The 17,049-nt window shown below is 39.7% G+C and overlaps 1 protein-coding gene and 1 long non-coding RNA gene across 2 annotated transcripts in view; both read left to right on the top strand.

Moving 5' to 3' along the window:
• The window catches only part of LOC138911793 (uncharacterized), a 64,836-nt gene that overhangs the window by 41,343 nt on the left and 6,444 nt on the right, over positions 1-17,049 (top strand). Inside the window, exon 2 of the long non-coding RNA XR_011417441.1 lies at positions 10,868-11,305. This is a non-coding gene — a long non-coding RNA (uncharacterized lncRNA). The remainder of the gene's footprint in view (positions 1-10,867; positions 11,306-17,049) is intronic.
• On the top strand, positions 14,869-15,606 carry LOC6635556 (putative lysozyme-like protein). The gene has a single exon (XM_032439785.2). It carries the CDS (start codon positions 14,962-14,964, stop codon positions 15,514-15,516), a length of 555 nt encoding a protein of 184 aa, XP_032295676.2. The 5' UTR covers positions 14,869-14,961; the 3' UTR covers positions 15,517-15,606.

Consider the following 17,049-nt stretch of genomic DNA (forward strand, 5'->3'; position numbering starts at 1 on the left):
ATGGACTTGAAAAAACTGAGCGAGTAAATTAAAAAGAACGATTTAGTTCACGAGCAGAAAATTAATAAGTGCACTTATTCAGCAAATTGAACTAGAAATTCCCACTCTAACCAAAAGCCTTTTAGCAATATGCAGACACACTGAAAATGTGTTTCATCACAATTATGCATAAAACATGAGCGTTCGCTGTGTAAGGTGAGGAAGGGGGCCGACTACCCTAAATGACTAAAATATTTGCTGGAAAAAAAAAAACGTCTGACAAATGTTTGATTTTATTGTTCATGTTGCCTTGGGGCAACTAAAGCTGGTAACAATACAAAAAAAAAAAAAAAAAAAAAAAACTATGTTCAAATACACGTACACGCATACATACATACGCATACATATGTACGCATGTATATTGGTGAGCTCCTGCTTAAAATTCTGCATACGCTTTGCACATGTACATATGTATGTGTGCACATACATGCATATGTACATCTATCGCGCGTATGTATTAAATATCATCACAGGATATCTAAGAATGAATTTCTTATATCTGGCTTTTCACAAATTGGGCAAACAGCCTACATACAACATGGCCACGCCCTAACGTTAGTAACCCCCTAAAATGTTGTTATAAAAACTTCGCTTGCCACAAGCCACAAACATGCATACATACATACATGTATGTATGTACATGAGTTGCCGCTACTTATCTTATTGAGGAAGTTTTATTTTCTTTGAAATTGGATAATAAACCGAAAAATGAACGCTTTGCTTTGATGTTCGAATTGTCAGTACATTATTGACGCTTTTGAATATAATATGTACATATGTATGTATGTATATATGCATAAATATATACAATAATTTATTAAGTTTCCAATCAGGTTGCCTGGCGGCACCTGTTGTCGAGCTGATTATTATGATATTATTATGATTATTATGGCCTGGCAGGATTTGCTTATTTAAGTAAATCAAAGTATCTCATCCGCTTGGGTTACCAATAAATTCATCCAACGTCTGGCTGCCGTCCTGATTGATCTGCCTGAAGCTTCATTTGTCCTGGCAGCACTTAAAGCCCTAAGTTTTGTATTAAAACATTTAAGTGTTAATGGCAAACTTGAAGCTCAACATTGGCTTAAGAGTCTCCCTTCAGGAAGCAGCTGCAGCAGCAGCTGGTGGAGGTCTCCGTTAATGGTTTGCAGTTTGTTTTTATTGATAGATTCGCATCTGGTTGGGCTGGGCTGGGCTAGGTTTGACTGAGCTGCTATGGTGACAGCTAAAATTCAAATATTAAGCTAAATATAAGCTGACTTTCGCTTGAGAGCTTCGAGATTGAGATGGAGCCTGATACGACATCTTAGCTGGCGCCTGGGAACAACAACAACAACAACAACAACAATCACAAGCAAGTCAGAATGCTTTAGACGGGACTGCGTGACTACGAGATACCTTAAGCATAGCACACAAAAAATAGCTACCACTTTGGGAAATGCATATCGTACAAAATTTCGTGTTCAGATTCGTTGAGAAATCCTCAGACCTGAATTTCGTGTGCATCTACCAAAGGACTGAAAGTGTTTTGAAGGGAAAGGGAATGGGTATTAGGAATTATCTGTGTATCCTATCTATATGCCAAGTTTTGTATGCCTAGCTCTTATAGTCTTCGAGCTATAGCCATATCTGAAAATCGATACTTATCGATATTTTGATGATCGATAAGTATATCAAAATGCGAACTGATGACATGACTGTCTCGACGCGGCTCATCAACCTGATCATGAATATATATGTATGTATATATGTATATTTGTGATGCATTTGCAGCTAAACATGACACCCGATTTAGTTACATTCAATAGGTTCAGGGTATAATGAGAGACCCGAAACTAACTAATTGCCACATTTTTGTCTCAAGTTCTTTGGTAACATTTTTGCTCCGCTGTCCGTCCACGCCTGCATGTCTGCCTGCCTGCCTGCAGCTGGCTTGTGCTGCCTTCGCTTGTGGATCGCTGCGCCTGCTGTTGGTCTTGGGGTGTCATGTGCACAAATTGCTGCTTATTAATGTCAGAAATTTCTAATTGCAACGCTGCATACAAATTGTTTTGCCGCCCAACTTCAGAATCCCCCCCCCCCCCCCCCCCCCCTTTGCTGGCCACAATCCACCCGTTTCGGTCTCCCATGAAGCTTCTATCTAAACTTGGCTGTGAAATATTTGCACTAATTTGAACAATAAATTTTGATTATTTCTGCGGTGTTGTGCGCTATGCGTGTGTATGGAGTGTGCGTGTGTGTGTGTGTGTGTGAGGTATGTATGTGAGGTATGTGGGGTATGTGTATGTTTTGCCTGGCAACCAAAGCCAAAACTCAACTAAATGCTTGCCATGACAGACTCAGATTGAGACTGACTCTGAAACGGAACACGGAGTCTCAATTTAAATTCAAGCCGTGCCAAAATTTTCAGCTCCGCCCAGCATTCAACTCAAACCGTACCCAAGCAAGTGAACCCAAAAATACTTATGTATAATCAAAGTAAAAATTTGCATAGTTTTGCACACTTTTGTCAGCCGAAATGTAAGTTATGCGCGCTTTGCTTAGATATTATGCGCCGCCCAGCCCCGCCCCGCCCCGCTCTACTCGCCTAACCACTGCCACGCCTATGTCAAAAATAAAAATGGACCAGGCTTAAAGGCATGACCAGAAGCTGTCAATGAAAGCAGATTTATTACAGTTCGGTCCAGCAAGGAAGACAATTAAAAGGCCAATTTTATGGGGCCAATTCTACCGTGTATATTTGGCCAGGTAGGCGCAGGTAGAGTAAATACAAATACACACGTGTGTGTGTATATATATATGTGTGTGTGTGTACGTTCATATAAAATATGTGAAAAAGCATAAAGCCCGTGTTACAGTCACAGCAGCGAAAATGGCAAAAATAAAATGAAATAAATAAAAAATTATATTAAGAGGGAATTGCAGGCAGGCAACGAACCAAACAACAAGCCGGCAACCAGAACCCAATTTTGTGGCCGTTGCCAATGTGAAGTTGGCGCCGGCGAGCATCATCGAGTCACAGTGGAGCCCCAAATACAACAACAGCAGCAGCAGCAGCAGCAGCAGCACACAGTAGACAAAAGTGTGGGCCACTTTTGCATAATATAACAAATATTCCATGGATACATAGTGCCTGCTCAATAGGCAATACACAAAGCTCAACAAATAGAAAAGAAAAAAAAATACATTCAATTGCCATTATATGAGATGCTGAGCATCATTTGCCATTGATGAAAGATTATGACAAATGTATTTGGATTTGTTTTTATGTGTATGCTGCATGGGCACACACACACACACACGCACACTTGCCTAAGATGATCAACTGTTTTCGTTTACATTCGAGCTTCCATTAACATCTTCAGAGACAACATTTCAGTTAACAGCTAATTGGCAATGTGTTAAATTCGTTTTTTCTGTTTTTTTTTTTTGGTGTAATTTAAGCACATTTTTCTAATTGTCGAAGGCATTAGAAAGCCGTTTCAAATTTAAAGTGTGACCGCATTAGGCATGCAAACGGATAAGAAAGCCGTTTCAAGTTTTAAGTGTGACCGCATGAGGCATGCAAATGGATAAGAAAGCCGTTTCAAGTTTGAAGTGTGACCGCATGAGGCATGCAAATGGATAAGAAAGCCGTTTCAAGTTTTAAGTGTGACCGCATTAGGCATGCAAACGGATTAGAAAACCGTTTCAAGTTTAAAGTGTGACCGCATTAGGCATGCAAACGGATTATGCTTGTTTCTGGTATTTATGCATTTTGGTTTGATCAAGCAGAAAGCATATGCATTTCTTTTTTCAGCTAATTAAAAACAATTGTTTTCAATGGCAAATCTATTGAAAATTGAGCCAACTAACATGCCACTCAATACCCATTGTGCAGTGTGCTGCCAAAATATTTTCCAGCTGCATTCTACCTGCTGATATTTTGTGCATTGGCTTTGCCTGTCGCTTCTCGTCGACATCATCCACATCCACATCCACATCCACATCCAAGTCCTGCGCCCACACCGACTACAGCTCGTTTTTGTATTTGTCGTTGTTCTGCATGTTATTGCAATTGTTGTTATTGCTGTTATTGTTGTTGTTCTTGTTGTTGGCAGCTTTGGCATTGGCTTTCGTCTTGTTGTTGTCATTTTTATTGTTGCTTTCTTTCATATATTTAACAATCTTTGTGTGTGCGCACATTTTTGTTTCTTGTTTTTTTGGTTTTTGGTTTGCCATTTGGCGTCCTCCTTACACCCTTGCCAAATGTATTAAGCTTCTGTCTCAAACTGTGTAACATATTCAAGGTAAAATTTCAATTATTATATGTGTATTTAATTGCGATTAACTTTATTCCAATTCCTTTTTGCATATATTTAAGAGAAACAATCTGATTACTTGGGTATTCATATATTTTTTGTTGTTGTGATTTTTACGAAATTGAATTAAAAATTTTTCTGTTCGTTTTCAATTTAAATTTAAACATTTTTTTTTTATAACATTTCTGCTTTGCTGTATTCGTTTAGTTTATAACAGTTACAAAATTTAAACAGAATATGTTTTTTTTATAAAAGTTCATATTGAAAAGTTCAAAGATTTTAACTTATTCATACAATCAAAGTGGATACTCATAAATTGGCTTATCGAAAACAAGTGCTTAATTTTTCAATCTTTTCCAAATGAATCTTCATTTTACAAAACTTTTTGCTTCAAGAATATTTAGTTCTTATGCCTGTTAGGGTATCCAGTGTGCGACTATTGCATTTAGCTGTTGCTTCTCGTTATTTGCTAGCTTCTGTTTTTACTGTTTGCTGTCAGTAGGTAAAAATTCCAATAAATAATTGAAACCCGTTGGTTGTTGTTGGATTTTCCCTTTTGACCGTTTTGCACGTTTTGGCTGCCATGATTATTATTTTACTTTATTTTATTTCACTTACATTTTTTGTTTTTTTTTTTCCCAGCGACGCTTTTGGCATTTGAATTGCAATGGGCCAAGCGGCTGCTGGTTAACGCCCCCTTCCACTCAACTCGTTCGGGCTGTTCATTTTTGGCATTGTCTGTATGCAACCGCAGAAAATTATGGAAATAACAGTGTGCTAGCCAGCAAATTTTATTGGCGAATTCCTTAATTTTTGCTCTTTTCATATAGTTTATTAATAATGCCAGCATTTTTGCAAATGCCCACAGCTGACACGCTTTCAACGCCTCAGCTTTAAGCTGGATATATATATATATATATATATATATATATGAACATGCATGTACACATTGTTGCCAACTGCTTCAGGCTGAATGCGTTCGTTGTACTGCTGTTTGTTAATTACGCAAAAAACTGGCCAAAGTATGGCCAACAACAACAATAACAAACAGCCTTGACGAGGTCAGGGTGGCGTGAGAGAAATGTGCAGCATTTTGTTGCCTACTTTGTGGCGTTGCAAACACCTGCGGCTGAGTCAGTACGCAAATGTGACATATCTGAATGTCAGAGCAGCGGATGACACCCCACAATTTAACATTCAACACCCGACAACACTGAACGAACTGTAAACTACAAACAGCAAACTGTAAACTGTAAACTGTAAACTGCAAACTGTAAACAACATACTTTCTATACCCTGTAGTTAGGAATGGCAAAAAACGAGTGCATCAACAAAAAAAGGAAATCGTAATGAAAAATACGAAAAGAACTATTGAAAGTATTGCATAACTAAGGTAGAACAGATAGCTTTGTATCCGTGACAATGAACTTGTTTCTGGCCTAGAGGGTATATGCCAGTCGATCAGTCTGCATTGGGGCAAACAAGCTAACAAGCTGATGCCATAAGGACAATAAGTATTTTTGATAGTCATGACCCCAAAGACTGCGTAAAGTTAAAAATGAAGAGCCATAAAATGGGGCGACCGCGTTTTTAGTGCATAACTTGCAACGGCAATGATAAGTCGAAATGAAGCGGACGAAGGCAATGGCAAAGGCGAAAGCCAAAGCAGAAGGAGAAGCAGAATCCGAAAGCAGCAGCCGTTGATTTATGATAGCATCCGTAAAAGTTTTCGACCAAAACTTGGAGTTTAGCGCCCGGCAAGTGATAAACTGCAATGTCTTCCACTCTGTTTTGCGAAATCAAGCTGAAATGCGAGTGGGTTCGTCTTCGTCGTACTGCAAGCGGGTCAAACGGTAGCCCGGGGTCGACCGAAGAGCTTGGATGCCAGGCTAAGCAGACAAAATGTATTCGCAAGTTATCCGATTTCCACAGTCGCTCAGCGACTCATCCTTAACATTCCGTTGCACTCACAGCAAAAGTGGAACGAAGAAGAAGAAGGAAAACAATTAGAGAACTTTGTGAAAAACACAACAAAATCAAAATAACCCTTTTGAAAGTTAGCTTCAAAGAGTTTTGGGAATTTCGGAATATAGCTAAAAAGGTAGTACCTCGAGAAAGTGAGTGCGATAAGCAAGGGGAAGCGCTCAAAGACTTATACGCAAATAAGTATAGAAGCAGTTGTAGGGATGCCTCAAAAATACCACAATGTATCTGTATAAAGCTCTTAACTGTAAAGATAGATGGCAAAGAGGCAGAAAGAAAATAAGCGCCAAAGATATAGCTTAACAGACAGTCAGGTATAGGATAACGAATATGAAATAGATAATCGTTTGAAAAGCAAATGCCTTAAATGAAAGTTAAGAATCGATCAATTTCTATACTCTCAATGGAAACACCTTAAAACCCTATACTTGTGTCGAATCGTACCACTATCTCACACCCTGTCATATGTCGATAAGGGTATTTAATATTCAGCGAACAGTATAACAGTATTTTCTGTTTTTTTCTTTCCTCTTTTTAATATGGTACCAGCTGATTATAGGAAACTAGAGCAAAAGAATTGACTACTTATCATGACTTCGTTTTGTTTTTATCGTTTATTTTTTTTCGTTGCTTATAATTCTCAAGTGGTTATATCCTCGGACAGGGAACAACCTGTTCGCTGTCTGTTGTTTATGCCTCGTTGTTGTTGGTCGTTATGACCAGCATTTATCTCGTGCCGGGCAGCTTAAAATTCAGATGACTTGAAATGCTGATTTCGATATAAAAATCCGATTTAAAGCTGGCCTAATGAACTTCTGCATGGAAGCAAAGCACAAAGCATACTTAAAGGATTCCAGCTGCGATTTGAGCAAAAATAAGCTACTTAAACAGCAAACGTATCGAGCTCCTTGTTGCTTTAAGCTAGCGATTCGGAGCAAGCAACTGTCGCCGTCTCGACAGTCTATGAATTTCATTAATTTAGTCGTCATTCCGGGCTGGGAGCCTGAAGCTGGCTGGGAGTGCTCTCAAAATCAAATGAGGCACGGCCGCAAAGTTAACGATGTCCCTGCCTAAAAGTGTTGCGTGGCAGCGAGTGCTACGCCAGCTCTTCGGGGACCTTTTTTTCCACATTTCCATAGTGCTGCCCAAGGGCGTTGTGAACACACACACACACACACACACACACACACACACACGCACAGGAGTGTGGCACGCAATCCTGACCCGTGCCGACCCTGAGCTTGAGTTCAATGTACTCCCGTTGCAGCTTCACTGGCTTCACTTCGCCAGTGTCAAAGTCCGAGTGGTGCGGATAGTTGTTTTAGCTGCCGTCACCCATCACCCGGCGCCCGATTCCTAGCTCCTTCTTCTCTTCAGCATTATAACAATTCTCTGCATTCCGCATGGCTGCGTTTTGGGCTGCAGCAGGGACTGCGTTGCGCCTGCTGCTCGTTTATGGCCGCTGTCAAATTAATTGGCTTTTCCGGCGCTGGGCCGCCTCCGGTCGCTTGACAACTCATTTCCCCGAATCTCGAGCCTGTCATCTAATCGTTGGCCCCGCCCCTCTGCCGCATCCTATTTCTATCTTGAATATTTAAGTTCGTATGGAGCGGCTATCAGCTGATGGCGGCTAATATCGGAAGCACTTAGTTCCAGACAAAAACTTCATAATGAGCTGGACATGCCGCCGTGCACAGCGCCCGATCGGATCAGTCCCCGCTTAAGCGTGTTACAGGCTCTTGAGCTGCTTGCGATTTTCCACTCGAATTGGACCAATAACTGAGTGAGTTTTCTCCCAAATCTAGAGTAATCTTTGTTCACTCAAAACTCGCTCGATTCCCCTAAGTTCCCCTTGCTTTGGGACATTTTGGTGAGTTTGGTGAGTCTGCACATTCTGCCAGGAGAGCTGATGCACTGCATCAGGCTCAAACTGAGCTTTTGATACGACGTTAAGCTTTCGTTTATTTTATAGCAAACTTTACGATATGATCCGTATATCGTATGGTACTTATTGCATATTTCCTTTTGGATAAGGCACAATCTACGACCTACAATTATCCATTGTGGGACTTATGGCGTATTTTCATACAAATCCCTGGGGAAATGTTTGAAACTTAGCTAAACGCATATATTTTTACGATAATCGACAGGCTCTTGAGCTGCTTGCGATTTGCCACTCGAATTGGACCAATAACTGAGTGAATTTTCTCCAAAATCTAGAGTAATGTTTGTTCACTCAAAACTCGCTCGATTCCCCTAACTTCCCCTTGCTTTGGGACGTTTTGGTGAGTTTGGTGAGTCTGCACATTCTGCCAAACTGAGCTTTTCCTGCGGCGTTATGCTTTTGTTTATTTTATAGCAAGCTTTTGACGATATGAATCGTATATCGTATGGGACTTAATATATATTTCCCTTTTGGATAAGGCACAATCTACGACCTAAAATTATCACTTGTGGGACTTATGGCGAATTTTCATACAAATCCCTGGGGAAATTTATGAAACTAAGCTAACGTATATATTTTTACGATAAGCGCAAAAAAAACCTACCCTGTTTTAAAACCCTTAGCGAAAGCAACGCCACAATTTAAGTTTTACTATACTTCAACTTATTTTTAGCTTAAGCCGAGTTTAATAGTAATATTCCTATTAATAATATCTTTTTGATAAAAATATCTAAATTTAGATGAAAACGTAATTGTTTCTGGAAATATTTGGTTATTTTATGTTGGTTTAATTAGTTTGAAGCTGTTTTTGGACTGTAAGGAAAATAATGTAGTCGGTTATGCCGGACTGTATAGTTTGTTATTTCAAGAAAAAGTACAAAGGTAGTCAAAATTTAATCCAGTTTAAGCTTGTAATGAGCATGACAGACAATTTTGACACGAAAGTTTGTTTGTCTTCAACAAAGAAAAATGCCTCAAATCGCAGCTATGAAACAAAATTTTATTTCGTTTAATTTTTGTTCACCATCTTCTGCTGAATTTAAAGAGTTTACTTGGTTCATTTTGTTGATAGTTATGCGATATTCTTTATTAATTTTAATATTTTCTTAAATATATACATATATTTTTTTTTTTCATAAATTCGCGCCGCAGTCAGCTGCATCTTGTGGCTGCATTCTCTGGTTCTGATTGCCAGTGTGCAGGCAATTATGACTGCCTCATTAGGAGCTCTTTCACTTACACACACACACTCACGCACACATGCGCATGCACATTTCCTGTTAACCACACGAAATTGTGGTAAGTGCGTTGGGCTAATTGATTATTAGACATGTGAGTTATGAAGCTGCAGCGATTTTGGCCTTTGGTTTAATTCCTATACCTAATTCCTGTAGTGATTTTGGGCTACCCCAGCCGTGCATCAATATTTCAGATGTTGCCTGCTCGCAAGTGTTAAATGCTTTGGCCTAAAATGTATTCATTTTGTTAAGCTGATTATTCCAAATGTGGTTTGCTTCAACACTTGGTAATGCTCGAATGTATCTATTTCTAACATCGTTCAGTGCTTCAATCAGTCTAGACTGACTGACTGACTGACTGAGTGAGTAAGTGATTGGTGATCAACGCACAGCCCAATCCGTAAGAGCTAACGTAAATTTTTACTCTAGTTACAGCTGTAAGCTTAATTAATTCTGACAACACCAGCGTTTGCTTTATCTAAATTCTGATTAATAAGAGGTTTTCCCCGCTCAATTTCACTGCTTTTGTGTGGGCTTTTCTTTAGTTCTCGCTGGCACTTGTGGGGTCGCCGCAAAGTAGGCAACACTTTAGGTAATTTAAGCTGCAAGTCTAGTGGCTAAGCGGCCAGACAGCACAGGCTGGTAACCTTCAAGTGCGTCTGCCTGTATGTGTGCGTATGTGTGTGTGTGTGTGTGTGTGTGTGAGCCAAACTTCCGTTGCCAGCATGCGATGTCCTGGCAAGCTTGTCCTTGCCTGAGCCTGCCTAAGCGGCTATGTAACTTAATATTTTCCGTTTGCCAACTGACAACTGCAACGGCAGCCAGTCGTGGTTTGCTATAGCTTTTGTTGCCAGCCATTTTGTTTTTTTTTTTTTTTTGTTTTTGCACGGATACGGAAACGGCATACACCCACACCCACATACACAGACACACACACAAGCACCCTGACACACATGCGCGCAACTGAGTGTGTTTGGCTGTGCATAAGTTGTGGATTAATCATTTGTATTGGCATTGAATGCGTTGCGCCAAAAACTGTTTTGTGAAAGGTGGCTTATCGCATTTTATGCGGCCTGCTTACAAATTAATTAGCAGCCCATTAACGGGCCCAAACAAAAGGCTTAATTGGCCTACGGACATAAATTAATAATCAAAACAGCATTAACATTTTCAACATGAAATACGTTTAAATTTCAAAAGTTCAGCACAAAAATAAATGTTTTGCAAAAAACCTCTAAAACCATTTGAAAGGGTTTGACATTGATTTGAATGCCATATTAATTTATAAATTTAGGTAAACTAATTCCTTATATTTCTTCAATCATAATAATAACAATATTATCATAATGCTATCGTTATAGGTCTCTACCTGGGTACGTGAGAGAAACCAGCCAGATTCAAAGCTGAGCAGGAGCTAAGCTTAAAGCTGCGAAGCAAGAACCGATACCACGGCCTGCGCAATACAATTTTGCTGCACACGTCCATCCTTAAGCAAAATTGTGCAATTTCTACAAGGATTCGAGAAACAAGTTCATCTGAGTCCAGAGGCATCTTGGAGCTAGAGCTTCAGCAGCCAGGTCTAGAGTGTCAGCGTTTATTCCTGCAACTCTCCTGCGCTGAACTTGCCTGATGATAGCCTATAAGTTAGCCGACTCTAGAGGTGACAGTGAAAAGGACCTGATCCTTAGGCCTCTCCTGGAGGCGGGCAGCGCTATTGAGAGCCACCCGACTGTCTACTTGACACTGAGCTCTAGCTACGATTAACGAAAATTAAAGGAAGCATTGGGAACAAAAAACAGGTAAGTCAAATGCTAAGCCATATCTATATATCGATGACTATTCTAAGCAAACTAGTCTGAATTGTAAAGCAATTGTGATGGAACTGTGCATAGTTCCGTCTTTCAGCAGAAAGACAGGCAGTACAAATGTGGGATCCGTCCGAACCGGCCGATAATATTATATAGCTGTTATAGGTACGATCGGTCGAAATATAGGTTTCTGAATGAACAACAATTGTAGTTTATCAAGACGAACCGAATCTTGTACTTGTCAATTTTCTCATAGGTCTATGTGTATAGAAGGGTATTAAATATTCGGCATGCCGAACATTTTTCGTGTTTAAATCTCTGTGATATTTTAAATTATAGTTAAAAATTGCATTAAACAATTACGAACGAAAGCATTTACAGTTAAATGCTTTGCCCCTGAAAAACGATTTATGTACGAAAATTGTGGAGTAGCATTTTCTTAGAGCTGGCAGCTTAATTTTATTAAATTTAAATATAGAAATTTCCTTAAATGAAATCTTGATCTAAAATTTGTTTAAGATGCTTTTGGCGTTTTCTCTTATGTATATTTGTATTTGTATTTTTTTTTCTTTTTTTTTTTTTTGCCACCGTCTCAGTTTCAGTTTCAGTGTCTGTTTTGTGTTCTCTTGTGCTGCGCTCAATTTCCATAGCATCGTGCAGCAATTTAATTTGAAATATGCAAATTGGCGCAAATGTCTTCGACTCCGGTAGCTCCTGTGCAGCGTGTAAATAATGAATAACAAGATGAGCATGATAAACACAATAAGATACACAAACAAACACATAAAACATATCTAAGAGATAGAGCATAAGCCCTGGCAGGTTGCGGCCCAAATGGAGCTACAGCTATATGTATGTAGCTTCGGTAAGATCAGATCGTATTGTTGCTCGCGCACAGCTGTCTGTCAATGTCAGCTGCTCGGCTGTTAAGTGGCTTTGTGGGCTTGGGGCCTGGCCCACACTGTCATCTCCCTGCTGGCTGCCAAGTGAGAGCCACATAATGGCAGCGCCACGCCCTGTGCCCATGCCCATGCCCATGCCTATCTGCCATCTTTATGCCATAGTCAAAGGCAAAGCCAAGCCAAGCCAGGCTAAGAGGCAACAGTCTTAAGGCGGCGGATGCGGCTCCTCTAAGTGAAATATTAAGTGTGAACGGCAAGTCAAGTGGAAGCCAGCGACACACACAGCGCAAAACTTTTTCAATTATAACGCTTTCAGATAAGCAAAGCAACAAATACATATACATATTTATATATATATATATATATATATATATGTATGTATGTATGTATGTATGTATATAGCAGCAGCAACTGCTGGAGTATCTTTTGGCCGCAATCCCTTTCCTTGGCCGCAACTAAAACTTGACGCAGTTTTATTATGTATTATATTATGTGAGCGTGGTGTTCCATTGAATATTATTGTTTACTTTTGTGCCACACACAAACACACACACACACACACACACATGCACACACGTGTGCCACATGCGGTGGCAAATTAGATTTGTTGCCTTGTTTGGTTGCCCCCGCTTGTATCCCTATCCTCTATATTCTGTTCTATTCGTGGAGCTTGTTTGTAATTAGTTCCTGTTTCACTTGCATTTAAAACTGAAATATATTGAGCTTAAAAACTAGTTCCAGTTGCATTTATTGAAACTTTTGCTACACTCAGTTTATTTGGTTTAGTGTAAAATAAAATTTGAAAATGAAATACGTTTTTCGTTTGAAGGTTGCATTTTTAAATGTACTTTTACCTACAATAATTTTGACCGATTTTTATCTAGAGGCGAAGCCATAAAAAAAAGGCCCAAATCTCGTGAAAATCGTTTGAGATTTGATCATGTTACGGGGGGGGGGGGGGGGGGGGGGGGGGGGGAGGAAACTTTGACCTATGTCCATTTAGAATATTTGATGGTACGATTTTTGCATGACTTTTGTAAACATTCTGAAAATCGGATTTCCACCGAGGAAGCTTTGATTTTGCTAAAAATGTCAAACATGTTTTAAATGATTCTCCATATAAATCCTTGGACATTAAATTGAGCGCGAAATGGCAACCAACAAATCTCGGACCTCCATTTCTTCGAAAATTGTAAAACACCCCATAAATGAATCTAACCATTAAAATGGCCGACTAATACAGATAAAAAGATTGAAATTTGCGGCTTAAGCTGGTTAATAAGTGGAAACCAGTTTGGCTGAGAGTCATATAAGAAAGAAACAAGAGACTTTGGACTTGAACATAATAATTAAAAGTATATAAAAATTGTTAAGTTCTTAAAGAATAAAAAATATTTGCAATCTCTCCAACAGCAAACATAAGTTTTTCAAAGCGAATCTTAAAGTTGCAATCGTGCCATTTATCTGTGTAGATTTATTCGGATGAGGGATGAGGAAGAGGCGGCGGAGGTGTTTTTGGGTTGGTTGCACTTGCCACTGTCGTTGCATGGCTTAAAAGTGCCTTGTCATTCAGGGGTCACACACAAATACAAACACACGCACACACACATTAAGCGCATAATACCCAGCGACAAATCAAGCAGCAGGATGCAACATGCGGCACACAGGATGCAGCATGCTGCATGCAGGAGAGCAAAAGTAGCAGGAGCGGCACGTACGTACCGCAATGGCATAGCTGCTGTGATCTATCAGCACGTACCTCCACACACACACACACACATATATACGATTATTAGTACCCGGCTTTGCCCGTATCAAGTGTTTTTGTTTTCTTCTTTAAACTGTATGCATCCCCTTTCCATTTAACTCCATGAATTTATTTATTTTACTTTGAGCTAAGCGAAGTGGATTTTCCGCAAACGATGCATCAAGTTTGAAATACTTTTACTTAGAAATTTGAAAATGAACTTTAACCACAATTGGGCATGCTACTAGAAAAAGTTGTAGTCAATAGTTTTTCATCAATTGTTTCACACCTGCATTTGGAATTTTTGAAAATCCGTTTTTATTTTTTTTTGCTAGCCAGCAGCTTTCATTATGGATAGCTACTGTTAGTTGGCATTAAGGAATTCAAATTTGCAAGTCCGCCACTGCAAAGATCTACAATTTTTCCACTCGTACGTATCACGAATATGGACAAGCAGTGTTAATAAATCAGAAATGGCAATATTTGCCAAAAGGGTTTTATTTTTCCAATCTAATAACGAATCTTGAACAAATTATAGAGTGCAAGAAGGCTAATCTTTACGTAAACGGATTGTATATTAAAAAAAAAATAATATATATTTTTGAATTTTTAAGAGATGTTCTTAATGATATGATTATATTTAGCATTGGATTAAAAAACGTTGTTTAATTTGAACTCTGGCAAAGACATCACTAAATCCATTAAATGTCTCAGAAACACAAAATGAACACCGAACACTCTGTTAATCAGTCAAACGGGCCAAGCTCTTACATATATAGAGGATATATATATACCCACATACACACACACACACAGACACACACACACACTTACTCACTCACACACTGGCAGAGTCACAGTCACAATCAGGCTGGCCTGGGTGGGCTCTGTCAATGCCGAAACTTGAAGCTGGCCGAAATGTTGGAATTGTCATTTTTTATAATTGGGTCAGCACAATAAGAATTATTTCAGAAAATACAACCCCAAAAAATACTTCCATGCCGAATCAGATGTCACGCCGCAGCAGCAGCCGCACAAGCAACATGGTCGGGCACCAGATGCGACCGGACTGCGGGCTCGTCCAGACTAATAGTGCTGGCGGAAGCAGCAGCAGCAGCAGCAGCGCAAGCAGCAGCAGCAGCGCGAGCAGCAGCAGCAGCAGCAGCAGCAGTGGCAGTGGCAGTGGCAGCGGCAGCGGCGGCGTTGATATAATCAACGGCAACAGCAGCGTGTCCAAGCTGCGACCACTGGCCAGATTGGACCGTCTGCTGCGCCGCTGGCTTCCGGGCTACAACTATTTGCGTGGTGCTGGTGGCGGCATCATCGGCAGCAGCGGTGGTAGGCAATCGCCTGGGACGGGTGCGGTGACGCCACCATTGAATGTAGTGGAACAGCAGCGGTCCGGGCGGCAGACACCGCTCACCGTTGATCCACCGCTGACGGTCAGGAGGCGACGGGATGGGGAAGTGTTATTGGATACGGGCATTGCCAAATCCGAGTTCTGCTTGAAGTTGGAAAAGCTGCTGCGGGCCAAGCTAATTGTCAAGGATTAGCGGCTAACCTCAGCAGCTGCAACAACAACAGCCAAGAGCACACACATGCAAACACACACACACACATGCACACACACATGCACACACACATACACACGCACACAACAAAAAAGAAAAAAAATCAATGATGGTGATTAAAGAAAAGAAGAATTGAACAGTGTTGCAGTCGTTGTCATAGATATGAATATATATTATATATAAAACAAAACTCTTTTCCCGATAATCACACACCATAAATTACAGTTAATAAATTTGATTTAAAAGTTTAAAACACAAACCGGACTGCCCGAACAGCCATATAACTGATTATAAGTATATATCCCATATAGGAACATTCAATTTTGATTAGCTCAGCATCCTTCCTACCGCATCGCAGTGTCCTGTTTGTGCTCAAGGAACCTGCCCACTTACTTTTCGCCCCATTTCGCACTGAAACTTATCTGATTTATGGTCGTTTAGCCAGCGACAATGCTTTTAATATTATCGTAATTATGTATTTATTATGGCAATGCATGCAGTATAAATATAATACAAAAAAAAAAAAATAAATAAAACGATAAACTAAGAATATTTTCGGCATGCGGAAGATCCAATACCCTTCTAGACATTTGTCTTACGATTATGCTTATATGTGAGAATAGCGAAGCTAGGAAGTGTTTGCTTTAATGAAAATTCCTTGGAAAATAGAAAATTGACTCATACATGAACAGCATAGTTCTGTTTAGCTAACATGTTGCCTTTACAAGAATCTGCTTTTCGACCGATCTTTCCTTTGACGTTCCTATATAGTGGACCAATTCCGCCATTACCGACGTTACCTATGCAACGTTTCAAGGCGTTAGCCTTAAAACTGAGAGACTAGTTTGCATTGAAATAGATAGACACGGAAACACTGGCAAACAGACGGACGAACGGACGGACAGATGGAGATGTACATACATATATATTTATTATATACTTTATGAGATGTCTCCCACACATTTTTTTTTTTAAAACTATAATACCCTCTATGAGGTATATGAAGGGTGCTGAAGTCGGGACTGCTTGAGGGGCAGATACCCTCCATACATTCTATGCCTTCAGTACATGCACACGAATTAGTTGCTCTCTCTGCTCCACCAAATGCATGAGACATGCGTTCTTGATTAATTTTGGTGTTTGTATTCCGATCCTTATGAAATTTTCAGAACTTAAATTGAGCATAGAAAAGTGAGCAAAGCCCAGCTCGACCTTTAATAAATACTTAATATATATTTATAATATAATATAAATGTCATAGCTCGACATTTATGGGTATTTTGGAAGGATCGACCTTCAACAATCGGTTTCTTTTCCATTTAATGGAGGAATGAGCGAGTAATCAAAAAAGTGAAATATGCTTTATCTGTATTGACCATACAAGAGCCTCTATAGCAAGCTTGGTGTTTTTTTATAACTTTTTAAATTTAATTTTCGAGTACGGGCTTAAAAAACTGTGTCTATAAATAGATACTTATCGAAACGCGACCAAAAAATGGTTCTGTAATCTTAATA

The sequence above is a fragment of the Drosophila virilis genome, chromosome X, assembly GCF_030788295.1.
Source record: "Drosophila virilis strain 15010-1051.87 chromosome X, Dvir_AGI_RSII-ME, whole genome shotgun sequence".
NCBI classification, from domain to species: Eukaryota; Metazoa; Arthropoda; class Insecta; order Diptera; family Drosophilidae; genus Drosophila; species Drosophila virilis.